The sequence below is a fragment of the Entelurus aequoreus genome, linkage group LG23 (assembly GCF_033978785.1).
Source record: "Entelurus aequoreus isolate RoL-2023_Sb linkage group LG23, RoL_Eaeq_v1.1, whole genome shotgun sequence".
NCBI classification, from domain to species: Eukaryota; Metazoa; Chordata; class Actinopteri; order Syngnathiformes; family Syngnathidae; genus Entelurus; species Entelurus aequoreus.
In genome coordinates, this window is record NC_084753.1 from 42,940,693 (window position 1) to 42,955,835 (window position 15,143).

The window sequence follows — 15,143 nt, forward strand, 5'->3', positions numbered from 1 at the left end:
ATTTAACATAGAAATAGGTATAATATTATTGTATTTGAATATTTCAAAATGAGATACATATAATTTATTTTTGTTAATAAAGTCAACATAAAATATATACGTATGAGAAATATGACACATACATATGACGTTACTTTTATATATATATATATATATATATATATATATATATATATATATATATACATATGTATATATATATATATATATATATATATATATATATATATATATATATATATATATATATATATATATATATATTTTTTTTTTTGTTTTTTTTTTTGTTGTTGTTGTTTTTTTGTTTTGTTTCAACCATGTTTTGAAACAAAGAGGAAGTTGCGTAATTGCGAGCAAGTCGTCATTTCATGTATGGTGTGATTTTATTTTGAAAATGCTGATAGTTACTTCGTTTCAGCCATGTTTTGAAACAAAGAGGAAGTTGCGTAATTGAGAGCAAGCTGTCATTTCCTGTATGGTGTGATTTTATTTTGAAAATGCTGACAGTTACTTCGTTTCAGCCATGTTTTGAAACAAAGAGGAAGTTGCATAATCACCAGCAAGCTGTCATTTCCTGTATGGTGTGGTTTTTTTTTGAAAATGTTGATAGTTATTTCGTTTCAGCCATGTTTTGACACAAAGAGGAAGTTGCGTAATTGCGAGCAAGCTGTCATTTCCTGTATGGTGTGGTTTTATTTTGAAAATGTTGTAAAGTTATTTTGTTTCTAGCCATGTTTTGACACAAAGAGGAAGTTGCGTAATTGCGAGCAAGCTGTCATTTCCTGTATGATGTGATTTTATTTTGAAAATGTTGATAGTTATTTCGTTTCAGCCATGTGTTGAAACAAAGAGGAAGTTGCGTAATCGCCAGCAAGCTGTAATTTCCTGTATGGTGTGATTTTATTTTGAAAATGTTGATACAGTTAGATCGTTTCAGCCATGTTTTGAAACAAAGAGGAAGTTGCGTAATTGCCAGCAAGCTGTCTTTTCCTGTATGGTGTGGTTTTATTTTGAAAATGTTGATAAAGTTATTTTGTTTCAGTCATGTTTTGAAACAAAGAGGAAGTTGCGTAATCGCCAGCAAGCTGTCATTTCCTGTATGGTGTGGTTTTATTTTGAAAATGTTGATAAAGTTATTTCGTTTCAGCCATGTTTTGACACAAAGAGGAAGTTGCGTAATTGTGAGCAAGCTGTCATTTCCTGTATGGTGTGGTTTTATTTTGAAAATGTTGTAAAGTTATTTTGTTTCAGCCATGTTTTGAAACAAAGAGGAAGTTGCGTAATCGCCAGCAAGCTGTCATTTCCTGTATGGTGTGGTTTTATTTTGAAAATGTTGATGAAGTTATTTCGTTTCAGCCATGTTTTGACACAAAGAGGAAGTTGCGTAATTGTGAGCAAGCTGTCATTTCCTGTATGGTGTGGTTTTATTTTGAAAATGTTGTAAAGTTATTTTGTTTCAGCCATGGGTTGAAACAAAGAGGAAGTTGCGTAATCGCCAGCAAGCTGTCATTTTCTGTATGGTGTGATTTTATTTTGAAAATGTCAGCCATGTTTTGAAACAAAGAGGAAGTTACGTAATCGCCAGCAAGCTGTCATTTCCTGTATGGTGTGATTTTATTTTGAAAATGTTGATAGTTATATTGTTTCAGCCATGTTTTGAAACAAAGAGGAAGTTGCGTAATCGCCAGCAAGCTGTCATCTCCTGTATGGTGTGATTTTATTTTGAAAATGTTGATAAAGTTATTTCGTTTCAGCCTTGTTTTGAAGCAAAGGGGAAGTTGCGTAATCGCCAGCAAGCTGTCATTTACTGTATGGTGTGATTTTATTTTGAAAATGTTGATACAGTTATATCGTTTCAGCCATGTTTTGAAACAAAGAGGAAGTTGCGTAATCGCCAGCAAGCTGTCACTTCCTGTATGGTGTGCTTTTATTTTGAAAATGTTGATAAAGTATTTCCTGTATGGTGTGATTTTATTTTGAAAATGTTGATAGTTATTTAGTTTCAGCCATGTTTTGAAACAAAGAGGAAGTTGCGTAATCGCCAGCAAACTGTCATTTCCTGTATGGTGTGATTTTATTTTGAAAATGTTGATAGTTATATTGTTTCAGCCATGTTTTGAAAAGGAAGTTGCGTAATCGCCAGCTAGCTGTCTTTTCCTGTGTGGTGTGATTTTATTTTGAAAATGTTGATAAAGTATTTCCTGATTTTATTTTGAAAATGTTGATAAAGTTATTTCGTTTCAGCCATGGTTTGAAGCAAAGAGGAAGTTGCATAATCGCCAGCAAGCTGTCATTTCCTGTATGGTGTGATTTTATTTTGAAAATGTTGATAAAAGTATTTCCTGTATGGTGTGATTTTATTTTGAAAATGTTGATAGTTATTTCGTTTCAGCCATGTTTTGAAACAAAGAGGAAGTTGCGTAATCGCCAGCAAGCTGTCTTTTCCTGTATGGTGTGATTTTATTTTGAAAATGTTGATAAAGTATTTCCTGTATGGTGTGATTTTATTTTGAAAATGTTGATAAAGTTATTTCGTTTAATTTTGAAACAAAGAGGAAGTTGCGTAATCGCCAGCAAGCTGTCATTTCCTGTATGGTGTGGTTTTATTTTGAAAATGTTGATAGTTATTTCGTTTCAGCCATGTGTTGAAACAAAGAGGAAGTTGCGTAATCGCCAGCAAGCTGTCATTTCCTGTATGGTGTGATTTTATTTTGAAAATGTCAGCCATGTTTTGAAACAAAACGGAAGTTGCGTAATCGCCAGCAAGCTGTCATTTCCTGTATGGTGTGATTTTACTTTGAAAATGTTGATAGTTATTTCGTTTCAGCCTTGTTTTGAAACAAAGAGGAAGTTGCGTAATCGCCAGCAAGCTGTCATTTCCTGTATTGTGTGGTTTTATTTTGAAAATGTTGATAGTTATTTCGTTTCAGCCATGTGTTGAAACAAAGAGGAAGTTGCGTAATCGCCAGCAAGCTGTAATTTCCTGTATGGTGTGATTTTATTTTGAAAATGTCAGTCATGTTTTGAAACAAAGAGGAAGTTGCGTAATCGCCAGCAAGCTGTCATTTCCTGTATGGTGTGATTTTGTTTTGAAAATTTTGATAGTTATTTTGTTTCAGCAATGTTTTGAAGCAAAGGGGAAGTTGCGTAATCGCCAGCAAGCTGTCATTTCCTGTATGGTGTGATTTTATTTTGAAAATGTCAGCCATGTTTTGAAACAAAGAGGAAGTTGCGTAATCGCCAGCAAGCTGTCATTTCCTGTATGGTGTGATTTTATTTTGAAAATGTTGATACAGTTATGTCGTTTCAGCCATGTTTTGAAACAAAGGGGAAGTTGCGTAATCGCCAGCAAGCTGTCATTTCCTGCATGGTGTGATTTTATTTTGAAAATGTTGATAGTTATCAGCCATGTTTTGAAACAAAGAGGAAGTTGCGTAATCGCCAGCAAGCTGTCATTTCCTGTATGGTGTGATTTTATTTTGAAAATGTTGATAAAGTTATGTCGTTTCAGCCATGTTTTGAAGCAAAGGGGAAGTTGCGTAATCGCCAGCAAGCTGTCATTTCCTGCATGGTGTGATTTTATTTTGAAAATGTTGATAGTTATCAGCCATGTTTTGAAACAAAGAGGAATTTGCGTAATCGCCAGCAAGCTGTCATTTCATGTATGATGTGATTTTATTTTGAAATTGTTGATAGTTATATTGTTTCAGCCATGTTTTGAAACAAAGAGGAAGTTGCGTAATTGCCAGCAAGCTGTCATTTCCTGCATGGTGTGATTTTATTTTGAAAATGTCAGCCATGTTTTGAAACAAAGAGGAAGTTGCGTAATCGCCAGCAAGCTGTCACTTCCTGTATGGTGTGATTTTATTTTGAAAATGTCAGCCATGTTTTGAAACAAAGAGGAAGTTGCGTAATCGCCAGCAAGCTGTCATTTCCTGTATGGTGTGATTTTATTTTGAAAATGTTGATAAAGTTATGTCGTTTCAGCCATGTTTTGAAGCAAAGGGGAAGTTGCGTAATCGCCAGCAAGCTGTCATTTCCTGCATGGTGTGATTTTATTTTGAAAATGTTGATAAAGTTATGTCGTTTCAGCCATGTTTTGAAGCAAAGGGGAAGTTGCGTAATCGCCAGCAAGCTGTCATTTCCCGTGCTGTCCAGCAGGGGGCGCCACAGATCGCGGCTGACTTTCTTCGTTCGCAACTTTTGAGTACGTTCGACGCGTCTCTTGTCACGTGACATTCGAGTGCGTTCTACGCGTCTCTTGTCACGTGACATAAGAGCGCCGACGGAAAAGAACAAAGCGTTTTATTTTGGCAACGTTGGCAGGGGAGGGGCGGGGCCTGCAGGTGAGGTCAGCGCTGACAGAGGATGCGGTGTGCGCGCGCGCTCCGGGGCGCGTTCCCGCCTACCCGCCCTCAGGTGCCGCAGTCACAGTCGCTGTTTGCCAGGCCGCCGCCGCCGTCATCTTCTTCCTCTTTTCCCCCGCGGCGCCGCTTCCTCCCGTCGGTCATGTTCAGCTGGGTGAAGCAGGAGCAGGGCGGCCGCAACAAGGAGGGCGAGATGTACCAGACGGTGACCGAGGGTCTGCAGAGCCTCTACAGCAAGAAGCTGCTCCCCCTGGAGGAGACCTACCTCTTCCACGACTTCCACAGTCCCGCCCTGGAGCCCGCCGACTTCCACAGCAAGCCCATGGTGCTGCTGGTGGGCCAGTACTCCACCGGCAAGACCACCTTCATCAGGTCCGTACGCCGCCGCCGCCGGACTCCCCGGCGAAACACGCGCATTCCACGTCGCCCCCGTCCACGTCGGCGCGGCGCGCGCTTTCGAGCGTCGAGCGAACGGGGCGACTTCGGACGAGGCCACGGCGGACAATTCGGCGCCGTTCGAACGACGGGAAACTCCGCGACGTGCTCGGGAAAGCGCGAGTTCGAATCCCGTCGCGTCGCCGTCCTCGACGCCCCGCTTTGATGCACTTCCGCAAACTCCTGCCTGGGAAGATCACAGCAAATGGACGTTAGGGCAACAGTGACGCCGTGCGTGTTTATTACGTACACGCCGAACGCGACGGCGAACGTAAATACCGTACAATCCACGTCCACTCTGGCGTAGAAATGCACAAGGACAGCGCGATCGGCGTGAACCTGTCAAATCAGCCGTTTTCCAACAGGAGTTTGGTGCGGTGTCGAAGTTGTTATGGTTGCCCTCTTTAAAGGCCTACTGAAATGAATTTTTTTTATTTAAACGGGGATAGCAGATCTATTCTATGTGTCATACTTGATCATTTCGCGATATTGCCATATTTTTGCTGAAAGGATTTAGTATAGAACAACGACGATAAAGATTGCAACTTTTGGTATCTGATAAAAAAAAGGCTTGCCCCTACCGGAAGTAGCGTGACGTAGTCAGTTGAACATATACGCAAAGTTCCCTATTGTTTACAATGATGGCCGCATGAAGTGAGAGAGATTCGGACCGAGAAAGCGACAATTTCCCCATTAATTTGAGCGAGGATGAAAGATTTGTGGATGAGTAAAGTGCAAGTGAAGGACTAGTGGGGAGTTGAAGCTATTCAGATAGGGAAGATGCTGTGAGAGCCGGGGGTGACCTGATATTCAGCTGGGAATGACTACAACAGTAAATAAACACAAGACATATATATACTCTATTAGCCACAACACAACCAGGCTTATATTTAATATGCCACAAATTAATCCTGCATAAAAACACCTGCGTGTTTGTTATGCTAGCTCCTAGCTCCTCTGCTAGCTCCTAGCTCCATAGAACACGCCAATACAATTCAAACACCTGATCAACACACACCATCACTCAGCCCAAAAGACCGTTTCCTTAACCCAAGGTTCATAAAGCTTATATATTTTTAAAAAGTTACGTACGTGACGCGCACATACGGTCAAGTTATCGAATGTTTAGCAGCCAAGGCTGCATACTCACGGTACCTGATATTCAGCTGGGAATGACTACAACAGTAAATAAACACAAGACATATATATACTCTATTAGCCACAACACAACCAGGCTTATATTTAATATGCCACAAATTAATCCTGCATAATAACACCTGCGTGTTTGTTATGCTAGCTCCTAGCTCCTCTGCTAGCTCCTAGCTCCATAGAACACGCCAATACAATTCAAACACCTGATCAACACACACAATCACTCAGCCCAAAAGACCGTTCACCTAACCCAAGGTTCATAAAGCTTATATATTTTTAAAAAGTTACGTACGTGACGCGCACGTAGGTACGGTATGTGTTATGCTAGCTCCTCTGCTAGCTCCTAGCTCCATAGAACACGCCAATACAATTCAAACACATGATCAACACACACAATCACTCAGCCCAAAAGACCGTTCACCTAACCCAAGGTTCATAAAGCTTATATATTTTAAAAAAGTTACGTACATACGCAAAAAAAAGCCAAAGCTGCATACTCACAGTAGCACGTCTGCGTCTTTGTCATCCAAATCAAAGTAATCCTGGTAAGAGTCTGTGTTGTCCCAGTTCTCTACAGGCGTCTGTGTATCCAAATCAAAAGTCCTCCTGGTTAGAGTCTCTGTTATCCGAGTTCTTCCATCTTGACTGCATCTTTCGGGAATGTAAACAAAGAAGCGCCGGCTGTGTACTGTTGTGGCTGACTACGTTCGAAAAATACGTCCATTTCGCACCGACAACTTTCTTCTTTGCTTGCTTGGCTTCCTTCTCCATAATGCAATGAACATGATTGAAACAGATTCACGAACACAGATGTCCAGAATACTGTGGAATTATGAAATGAAAACAGAGCTTTTTCGTATCGACTTCAATGTGGAAGGCATACCCGTGTTCGCCGGGCTACGTCACGCGCATACGTCATCCTCAGAGGCGTTTCGAACCGGAAGTTTAGCGGCAAATTTAAAATGTCACTTTATAAGTTAACCCGGCCGTATTGGCATGTGTTATAATGTTAAGATTTCATCATTGATATATAAACTATCAGACTGCGTGGTCGGTAGTAGTGGCTTTCAGTAGGCCTTTAAACAGCGAGTAATAATATATCCAGGGACAAGCGGTAGAAAATGGATTGATGGATGGATTTGTTTGTGAGACGTCTGTAGATTTCACAGTCAAAAACTGTCAACTCACCAGAATTTGCAGTGTGTTTACTAAATATTACAGTAAATTGTAAAACCTTACCACTGTTTTTTTAGTCGACAGAATTGTACAGTAAAAATGATGGCAATTTTTGAATATATTATTAAACAGTATCTGGTGTTTTTTATGGAAAAAAATGGTAGCGTAGTCAACAGAATGTCACAGTAAAAATTATGGCAATTTTTTGAATATATTATCGTAAACTGTGCAACCTACTAATAAAAGTCTCAATCAATCAAATTGAAAAACAGTATGACTGTTTTTTTTTTACGAAAAAAACTGGTATCGTAGTCGACAGAATTTTACAGTCAACATTTTTAGAACATATAGTAAGTTGAAAAACGGTATCACTTTGTTATTTTTTTTTACGAATATACGTAGCTTAGTCGACTGCTTTTTAGAGTAAAAATGACATAGATTTTTTACAGATTAAAAACTGCCAACTTAGTCCCCGGAATTTTACAGTAAAAATTATGGCAATCTTTAGAACATATTACCGAGAATTTAAAAACAGTATCTGGTGTTGTCTTTGGAAAAAAATGGAAGCATAGTCAACAGAATGTTACAGTAAAAATTATGGCAGTTTTTTAAAAATATATCGTAAATTGAAAAACAGTATGACTGTTTTTTTTAACGGAAAAAACTGGTATCGTAGTCGACAGAATTTTACAGTAAACATTTTTAGAACATATCATAAATTGAAAAACGGTATCACTGTTTGTTTTTTACGAAAAAACGTGGCGGAGTCGACTGCTTTTTACGGTAAAAATTTGTGATTTTTTACAGATAAAAACTGCTAACTTAGTCCCCGGAATTTTGCAGTAAAAATTATGGCAATCTTTAGAACATTTTATCGAGAATTTAAAAACAGTATCTGGTGTTTTCTTTGGAAAAAAATGGAAGCATAGTCTACAATGTTACAGTAAAAATTATGGCAGTTTTTAAAAATATATTATCGTAAATTGAAAAACAGTATGACGGGGGTTTTTTTACGGAAAAAACTGGTATCGTAGTCGACAGAATTTTACAGTAAACATTTTTAGAACATATCGTAAATTGAAAAACGGTATCACTTTGTTATTTTTTTTAACGAAAAAACGTAGCTTAGTCCACTGCTTTTTAGAGTAAAAATCACAGATTTTTTACAGATAAAAACTGCCAATTTAGTCCCCGGAGTTTTGCAGTAAAAATTATGGCAATCTTTAGGACATGTTATCGAAAATTGAAAAACAGTATCCTGTGTTTTTTACGGAAAAAAATGGTAGCGTAGTCAACACAATTTTACAGTAAAAATTATGGCAATTTTTGGAATATATTATCGTAAATTGAAAAACAGTATCACTGGTTTTTTTTTATGGAAAAAAATGGTATCGTAGTCGACAGAATTTTACAGTAAACATTTTTAGAACATACCATAAATTGAAAAACAGTATCACTGTTTGTTTTTTACGAAAAAACGTAGCGTAGTCGACTGCTTTTTACAGTGAAATTACAGTGATTTTTTTACAGATAAAAACTGGCAACTTAATACCCGGAATTTTACAGTAAATATGGTAATCTTTAGAACATATTATCGAAAATTTAAAAACAGTATCTGGTGTTTTTTATGGGAAAAAATGGTAGCGTAGTCAACAGAATGTTACAGTAAAAATTATGGCAGTTTTTTAAAATATATTATCGTAAATTGAAAAACAGTTTCACTGTTTTTTTTACGGAAAAAAAAGGTATCATAGTCGACAGAATTTTACAGTAAACATTTTTAGAACATATCATAAATTGAAAAACGGTATCACTGTTTGTTTTTTACGAAAAAACATGGCGGAGTCGACTGCTTTTTACAGTAAAAATGTGTGATTTTTTACAGATAAAAACTGCCAACTTAGTCCCCGGAATTTTGCAGTAAAAATTATGGCAATCTGTAGAACATATTATCGAAAATTTAAAAACAGTATCTGGTGTTTTTTATGGGAAAAAATGGTAGCGTAGTCAACAGAATGTTACAGTAAAAATTATGGCAGTTTTTTAAAATATATTATCAAAAATTTAAAAACAGTATCAGGTGTTTTTTACGGGGGAAAAATGGTAGCATAGTCAACAGAATGTTACAGTAAAAATTATGGCAGTTTTTAAAAATGTATTATTGTAAATTGAAAAACAGCTTCACTGTTTTTTTTACGGGAAAAAATGTTATCGTAGTCGACAGAATTTTACAGTAAACATTTTTAGAACATATCATAAATTGAAAAACGGTATCACTGTTTGTTTTTTACGAAAAAACGTGGCGTAGTCGACTGCTTTTTACAGTAAAAAATTGTGATTTTTTACAGATAAAAACTGCTAACTTAGTCCCCGGAATTTTGCAGTAAAAATTATGGCAATCTTTAGAACATTTTATCGAAAATTTAAAAACAGTATCTGGTGTTTTCTTTGGGAAAAAAATGGAAGCATAGTCTACAATGTTACAGTAAAAATTATGGCAGTTTTTTAAAATATATTATCGTAAATTGAAAAACAGTATGACGTTTTTTTTTTACGGAAAAAACTGGTATAATAGTCGACATAATTTTACAGTAAACATTTTTAGAACATATCGTAAATTGAAAAACGGTATCACTTTGTTATTTTTTTAACGAAAAAACGTAGCTTAGTCGACTGCTTTTTAGAGTAAAAATGACAGATTTTTTACAGATAAAAACTGCCAACTTAGTCCTCGGAGTTTTGCAGTAAAAATTATGGCAATCTTTAGGACATGTTATCGAAAATTTAAAAACAGTATCCTGTGTTTTTTACGGAAAAAAATGGTAGCGTAGTCAACACAATTTTACAGTAAAAATTATGGCAATTTTTTAAATATATTATCGTAAATTGAAAAACAGTATCACTGTTTTTTTTTACGGAAAAAAATGGTATCATAGTCGACAGAATTTTACAGTAAACATTTTTAGAACATATAGCAAATTGAAAAACGGTATCACTTAGTTTTTTACGAAAAAACGTAGCGTAGTTTTTACAGTCAAATTACAGTGATTTTTTACAGATAAAAACTGGCAACTTAATACCCGGAATTTTACAGTAAATATTATGGCAATCTTTAGAACATATTATCGAAAATTTAAAAACAGTATCTGGTGTTTTTTTATGGAAAAAAATGGTAGCGTAGTCAACAGAATGTTACAGTAAAAATTATGGCAGTTTTTTAAATATATTATCATAAATTGAAAAACAGTATGACTTTATTTTTACGGAAAAAACTGGTATCGTAGTCGACAGAATTTTACAGCAAACATTTTTAGAACATATATTAAATTGAAAAACGGTATCACTGTTTGTTTTTTATGAAAAAACATGGTGGAGTCGACTGCTTTTTACAGTAAAAATTAGTGATTTTTTACAGATAAAATCTGGCAACTTAGTCCTCGGAATTTTACAGTAAATATTATGGCAATCTTTAGAACATATTATCGTAAATTTAAAAACAGTATCCTGTGTTTTTTTATGGAAAACAATTGTAGCGTAGTCAACAGAATGTTACAGTAAAAATTATGGCAATTTTTTGAATATATTATCGTAAATTGAAAAACAGTATCACTGTTTTTTTTTACGGAAAAAAATTGTATCGTAGTCGACAGAATTTTACAGTAAGTAGTATGGCCGTGATCGTATAGTGGTTAGTACTCTGCGTTGTGTGTAAAAATTATGGCAATCTTTAGAACATATTATCGTAAATTGAAAAACAGTATCTGGTGTTTTTACGGGAAAAAATGGTAGCGTAGTCAACAGAATTTTACAGTAAAAATTATGGCAATTTTTTGAATATATTATCGTAAATTGAAAAACAGTATCACTGTTTGTTTTTTTTACGGAAAAAAAACTGGTATCGTAGTCGACATAATTTTACAGTAAGTAGTATGGCCGTGATCGTATAGTGGTTAGTACTCTGCGTTGTGTGTAAATATTATGGCAATCTTTAGAACATATCGTAAATTGAAAAACAGTATCTGGTGTTTTTTACAGAAAAAAATGGTAGCGTAGTCAACAGAATTTTACAGTAAAAATTATGGCAATTTTTGGAATATTATCGTAAATTGAAAAACAGTATCACTGGGGTTTTTTTTACAGAAAAAAAACTGGTATCGTAGTCGACAGAATTTTACAGTAAAAATTACAGTGATTTTTTTTTTTACAGATAAATGGCAACTTAGTTCCCAGAATTTTACTGTAAAATATACAGCGTGTTTACAAAATATTACAGTAAATTGTAAAACCTTACCACTGTTTTTTTTAGTCGACAGAATTTTACATTAAACATTTTTAGAACATATCGTAAATTGAAAAACGGTGTCACTGTTTGTTTTTTACGAAAAAACGTAGTGTAGTCGACTGCTTTTTACAGTAAAAATGACAGATTTTTTACAGATAAATATTTTTTCCAATGGAAGTTTGGTATAATAACTTATTTTGTTTCTAGGTCTTAACATTCACTGCTGACAAAATGTTTACATTTAAAAAAAAAAATGTATGCGTACGCCAAATGTAACATCCATCCCATCCATCCATTTTCTACCGCTTGTCCCTTTCGGGGTATGTAACAGTGGACTTGAATATTAATAATAATAAAAACAATTAAATATTGTGTGCCTTTTTAGACAGTAATACCCACGTGGACTCTGTCTTTGAAATGTATGATGGCAGCACAATTGGTGTACCGTATTTTTCAGAGTATAAGTCGCTCCGGAGTATAAGTCGCACCTGCCGAAAATGCATAATAAAGAAGGAAAAAAACACATATGAGTCGCACTGAAGTATGTCACATTTTTTGGGGGAAATGTATTTGATAAAAGCCAACACCAAGAATAGACATTTGAAAGGCAATTTAAAATGTCTAAAGCAGTGGTCCCCAACCTTTTTGTAGCTGCGGACCGGTCAACGCTTGAAAATTTGTCCCACGGACCGGTGGGGGGCGGGGGGGGTATTTAAAAAAAAAAAAAAAAAAATAAAAAACATTTTTTTTACATAAATAAATACAATCATGTGTGCTTACGGACTGTATCCCTGTAGACTGTATTGATCTATATTGATATATAATGTATATATTGTGTTTTTTATGTTGATTTCATAAAAAAAAAATATATATATATTTTTTTACATAAATAAATACAATCATGTGTGCTTACGGACTGTATCCCTGCAGACTGTATTGATCTATATTGATATAGAATGTATATATTGTGTTTTTTATGCTGATTTCATAAAAAAAAAAAAAAAAAAAAAAAATTAAATTTCTTGTGCGGCCCGGTACCAATCGGACGGTCCGCGGCCCGGTAGTTGGGGACCACTGGTCTAAAGAATAGTGAACAACAGGCTGAATAAGTGTACGTTATATGAGGCATAAATAACCAACTGGCATGTTAACGTAACATATTATGGTAAGAGTCATTCAAATAACTATAACATATAGAACATGCTATACGTTTACCAAACAATCTGTCACTCCTAATCGCTAAATCCCATGAAATCTTATACGTCTAGTCTCTTACGCCAGTGGTCCCCAACCTTTTTGTAGCTGCGGACCGGTCAACGCTTGAAAATTTGTCCCACGGACCAGTGGGGGAGGGTGTATTTAAAAAAATTTTTAAAAAATAAAAATAATTGCGGCCTGGTGGTTGGGGACCACTGTCTTACGTGAATGAGATCAATAATATTATTGGATATTTAAACATTTTTTTTTTTTTTTTTTTTTTTTTAATTTTTTGCATAAATAAATACAATCATGTGTGTTTACGGACTGTATCCCTGCAGGCTGTATTGATCTATATTGATATAGAATGTATATATTGTGTTTTTTATGTTGATTTCATAAAAAAAAAAAAAATCTTTTTTTTTAAATTCTTGTGCGGCCCGGTACCAATCGCGGACCGATTGGTACCGGGCCGCACAAGAATAAAAAAAAAAATAAAAAAAATAACTGCGGCCTGGTGGTTGGGGACCACTGTCTTACGTGAATGAGATCAATAATATTATTGGATATTTTAAAAAAAAAAAATTTTTTTTTTTTTTTTTATGTAAAAAAAAAAAATAATTTTTTATTTTTTTTATTTTTTTTTACATAAATAAATACAATCATGTGTGCTTACGGACTGTATCCCTGCAGACTGTATTGATCTATATTGATATAGAATGTATATATTGTGTTTTTTATGTTGATTTCATTTTAAAAAAAAAATAAATAAATAAATAAATAAATAAATAAATTCTTGTGCGGCCCGGTACCAATCGCGGACCGATTGGTACCGGGCCGCACAAGAATAAAAAAAATAAAAAATAAAATAACTGCGGCCCGGTGGTTGGGGACCAGTGTCTTACGTGAATGAGATCAATAATATTATTGGATATTTAAAAAAAAAAAAAAATTTTTTTTTTTTTTTTTTTTACATAAATAAATACAATCATGTGTGCTTACGGACTGTATCCCTGCAGACTGTATTGATCTATATTGATATAGAATGTATATATTGTGTTTTTTATGTTGATTTCATTAAAAAAAATAAAAAAATAAAAAAATATATTTTTTTTTATTCTTGTGCGGCCCGGTACCAATCGCGGACCGATTGGTACCGGGCCGCACAAGAATAAAAAAAAATAAAAATAAAATAACTGCGGCCCGGTGGTTGGGGACCACTGTCTTACGTGAATGAGATCAATAATATTATTGGATATTTAAAAAAAATAAAATTTTTTTTTTTTTTTTTTTTTTACATAAATAAATACAATCATGTGTGCTTACGGACTGTATCCCTGCAGACTGTATTGATCTATATTGATATAGAATGTATATATTGTGTTTTTTATGTTGATTTCATAAAAAAAAAAAATAAATAAAAAATAATATTTTTTTTAATTCTTGTGCGGCCCGGTACCAATCGCGGACCGATTGGTACCGGGCCGCACAAGAATAAAAAAAAATAAAAATAAAATAACTGCGGCCCGGTGGTTGGGGACCACTGTCTTACGTGAATGAGATCAATAATATTATTGGATATTTAAAAAAAATAAAAATTTTTTTTTTTTTTTTTTTTTACATAAATAAATACAATCATGTGTGCTTACGGACTGTATCCCTGCAGACTGTATTGATCTATATTGATATAGAATGTATATATTGTGTTTTTTATGTTGATTTCATTAAAAAAAATAAAAAAATAAAAAAATATATTTTTTTTTATTCTTGTGCGGCCCGGTACCAATCGCGGACCGATTGGTACCGGGCCGCACAAGAATAAAAAAAAATAAAAATAAAATAACTGCGGCCCGGTGGTTGGGGACCACTGTCTTACGTGAATGAGATCAATAATATTATTGGATATTTAAAAAAAATAAAAATTTTTTTTTTTTTTTTTTTTACATAAATAAATACAATCATGTGTGCTTACGGACTGTATCCCTGCAGACTGTATTGATCTATATTGATATAGAATGTATATATTGTGTTTTTTATGTTGATTTCATAAAAAAAAATAAAAAATAAAAAATAATATTTTTTTTAATTCTTGTGCGGCCCGGTACCAATCGCGGACCGATTGGTACCGGGCCGCACAAGAATAAAAAAAAATAAAAATAAAATAACTGCGGCCCGGTGGTTGGGGACCACTGTCTTACGTGAATGAGATCAATAATATTATTGGATATTTAAAAAAAATAAAAAATTTTTTTTTTTTTTTTTTTTACATAAATAAATACAATCATGTGTGCTTACGGACTGTATCCCTGCAGACTGTATTGATCTATATTGATATAGAATGTATATATTGTGTTTTTTATGTTGATTTCATAAAAAAAAAAAAAAAAAATATATATATATTTTTTTTAATTCTTGTGCGGCCCGGTACCAATCGCGGACCGATTGGTACCGGGCCGCACAAGAATAAAAAAAAAATAATAACTGCGGCCCGGTGGTTGGGGACCACTGTCTTACGTGAATGAGATCAATAATAT

General features: G+C 34.5%; 1 protein-coding gene across 1 annotated transcript in view; it reads left to right on the top strand.

The window, feature by feature from the left end:
• Positions 1 to 4,264: 4,264 nt before the first annotated feature.
• Positions 4,265 to 15,143, top strand: part of ehd4 (EH-domain containing 4) — a 34,635-nt gene continuing 23,756 nt past the window's right edge. Inside the window, exon 1 of the mRNA XM_062034926.1 lies at positions 4,265 to 4,739. Coding sequence (XP_061890910.1) covers positions 4,369 to 4,739 — 371 coding nt within the window. The 5' untranslated portion in view covers positions 4,265 to 4,368. The remainder of the gene's footprint in view (positions 4,740 to 15,143) is intronic.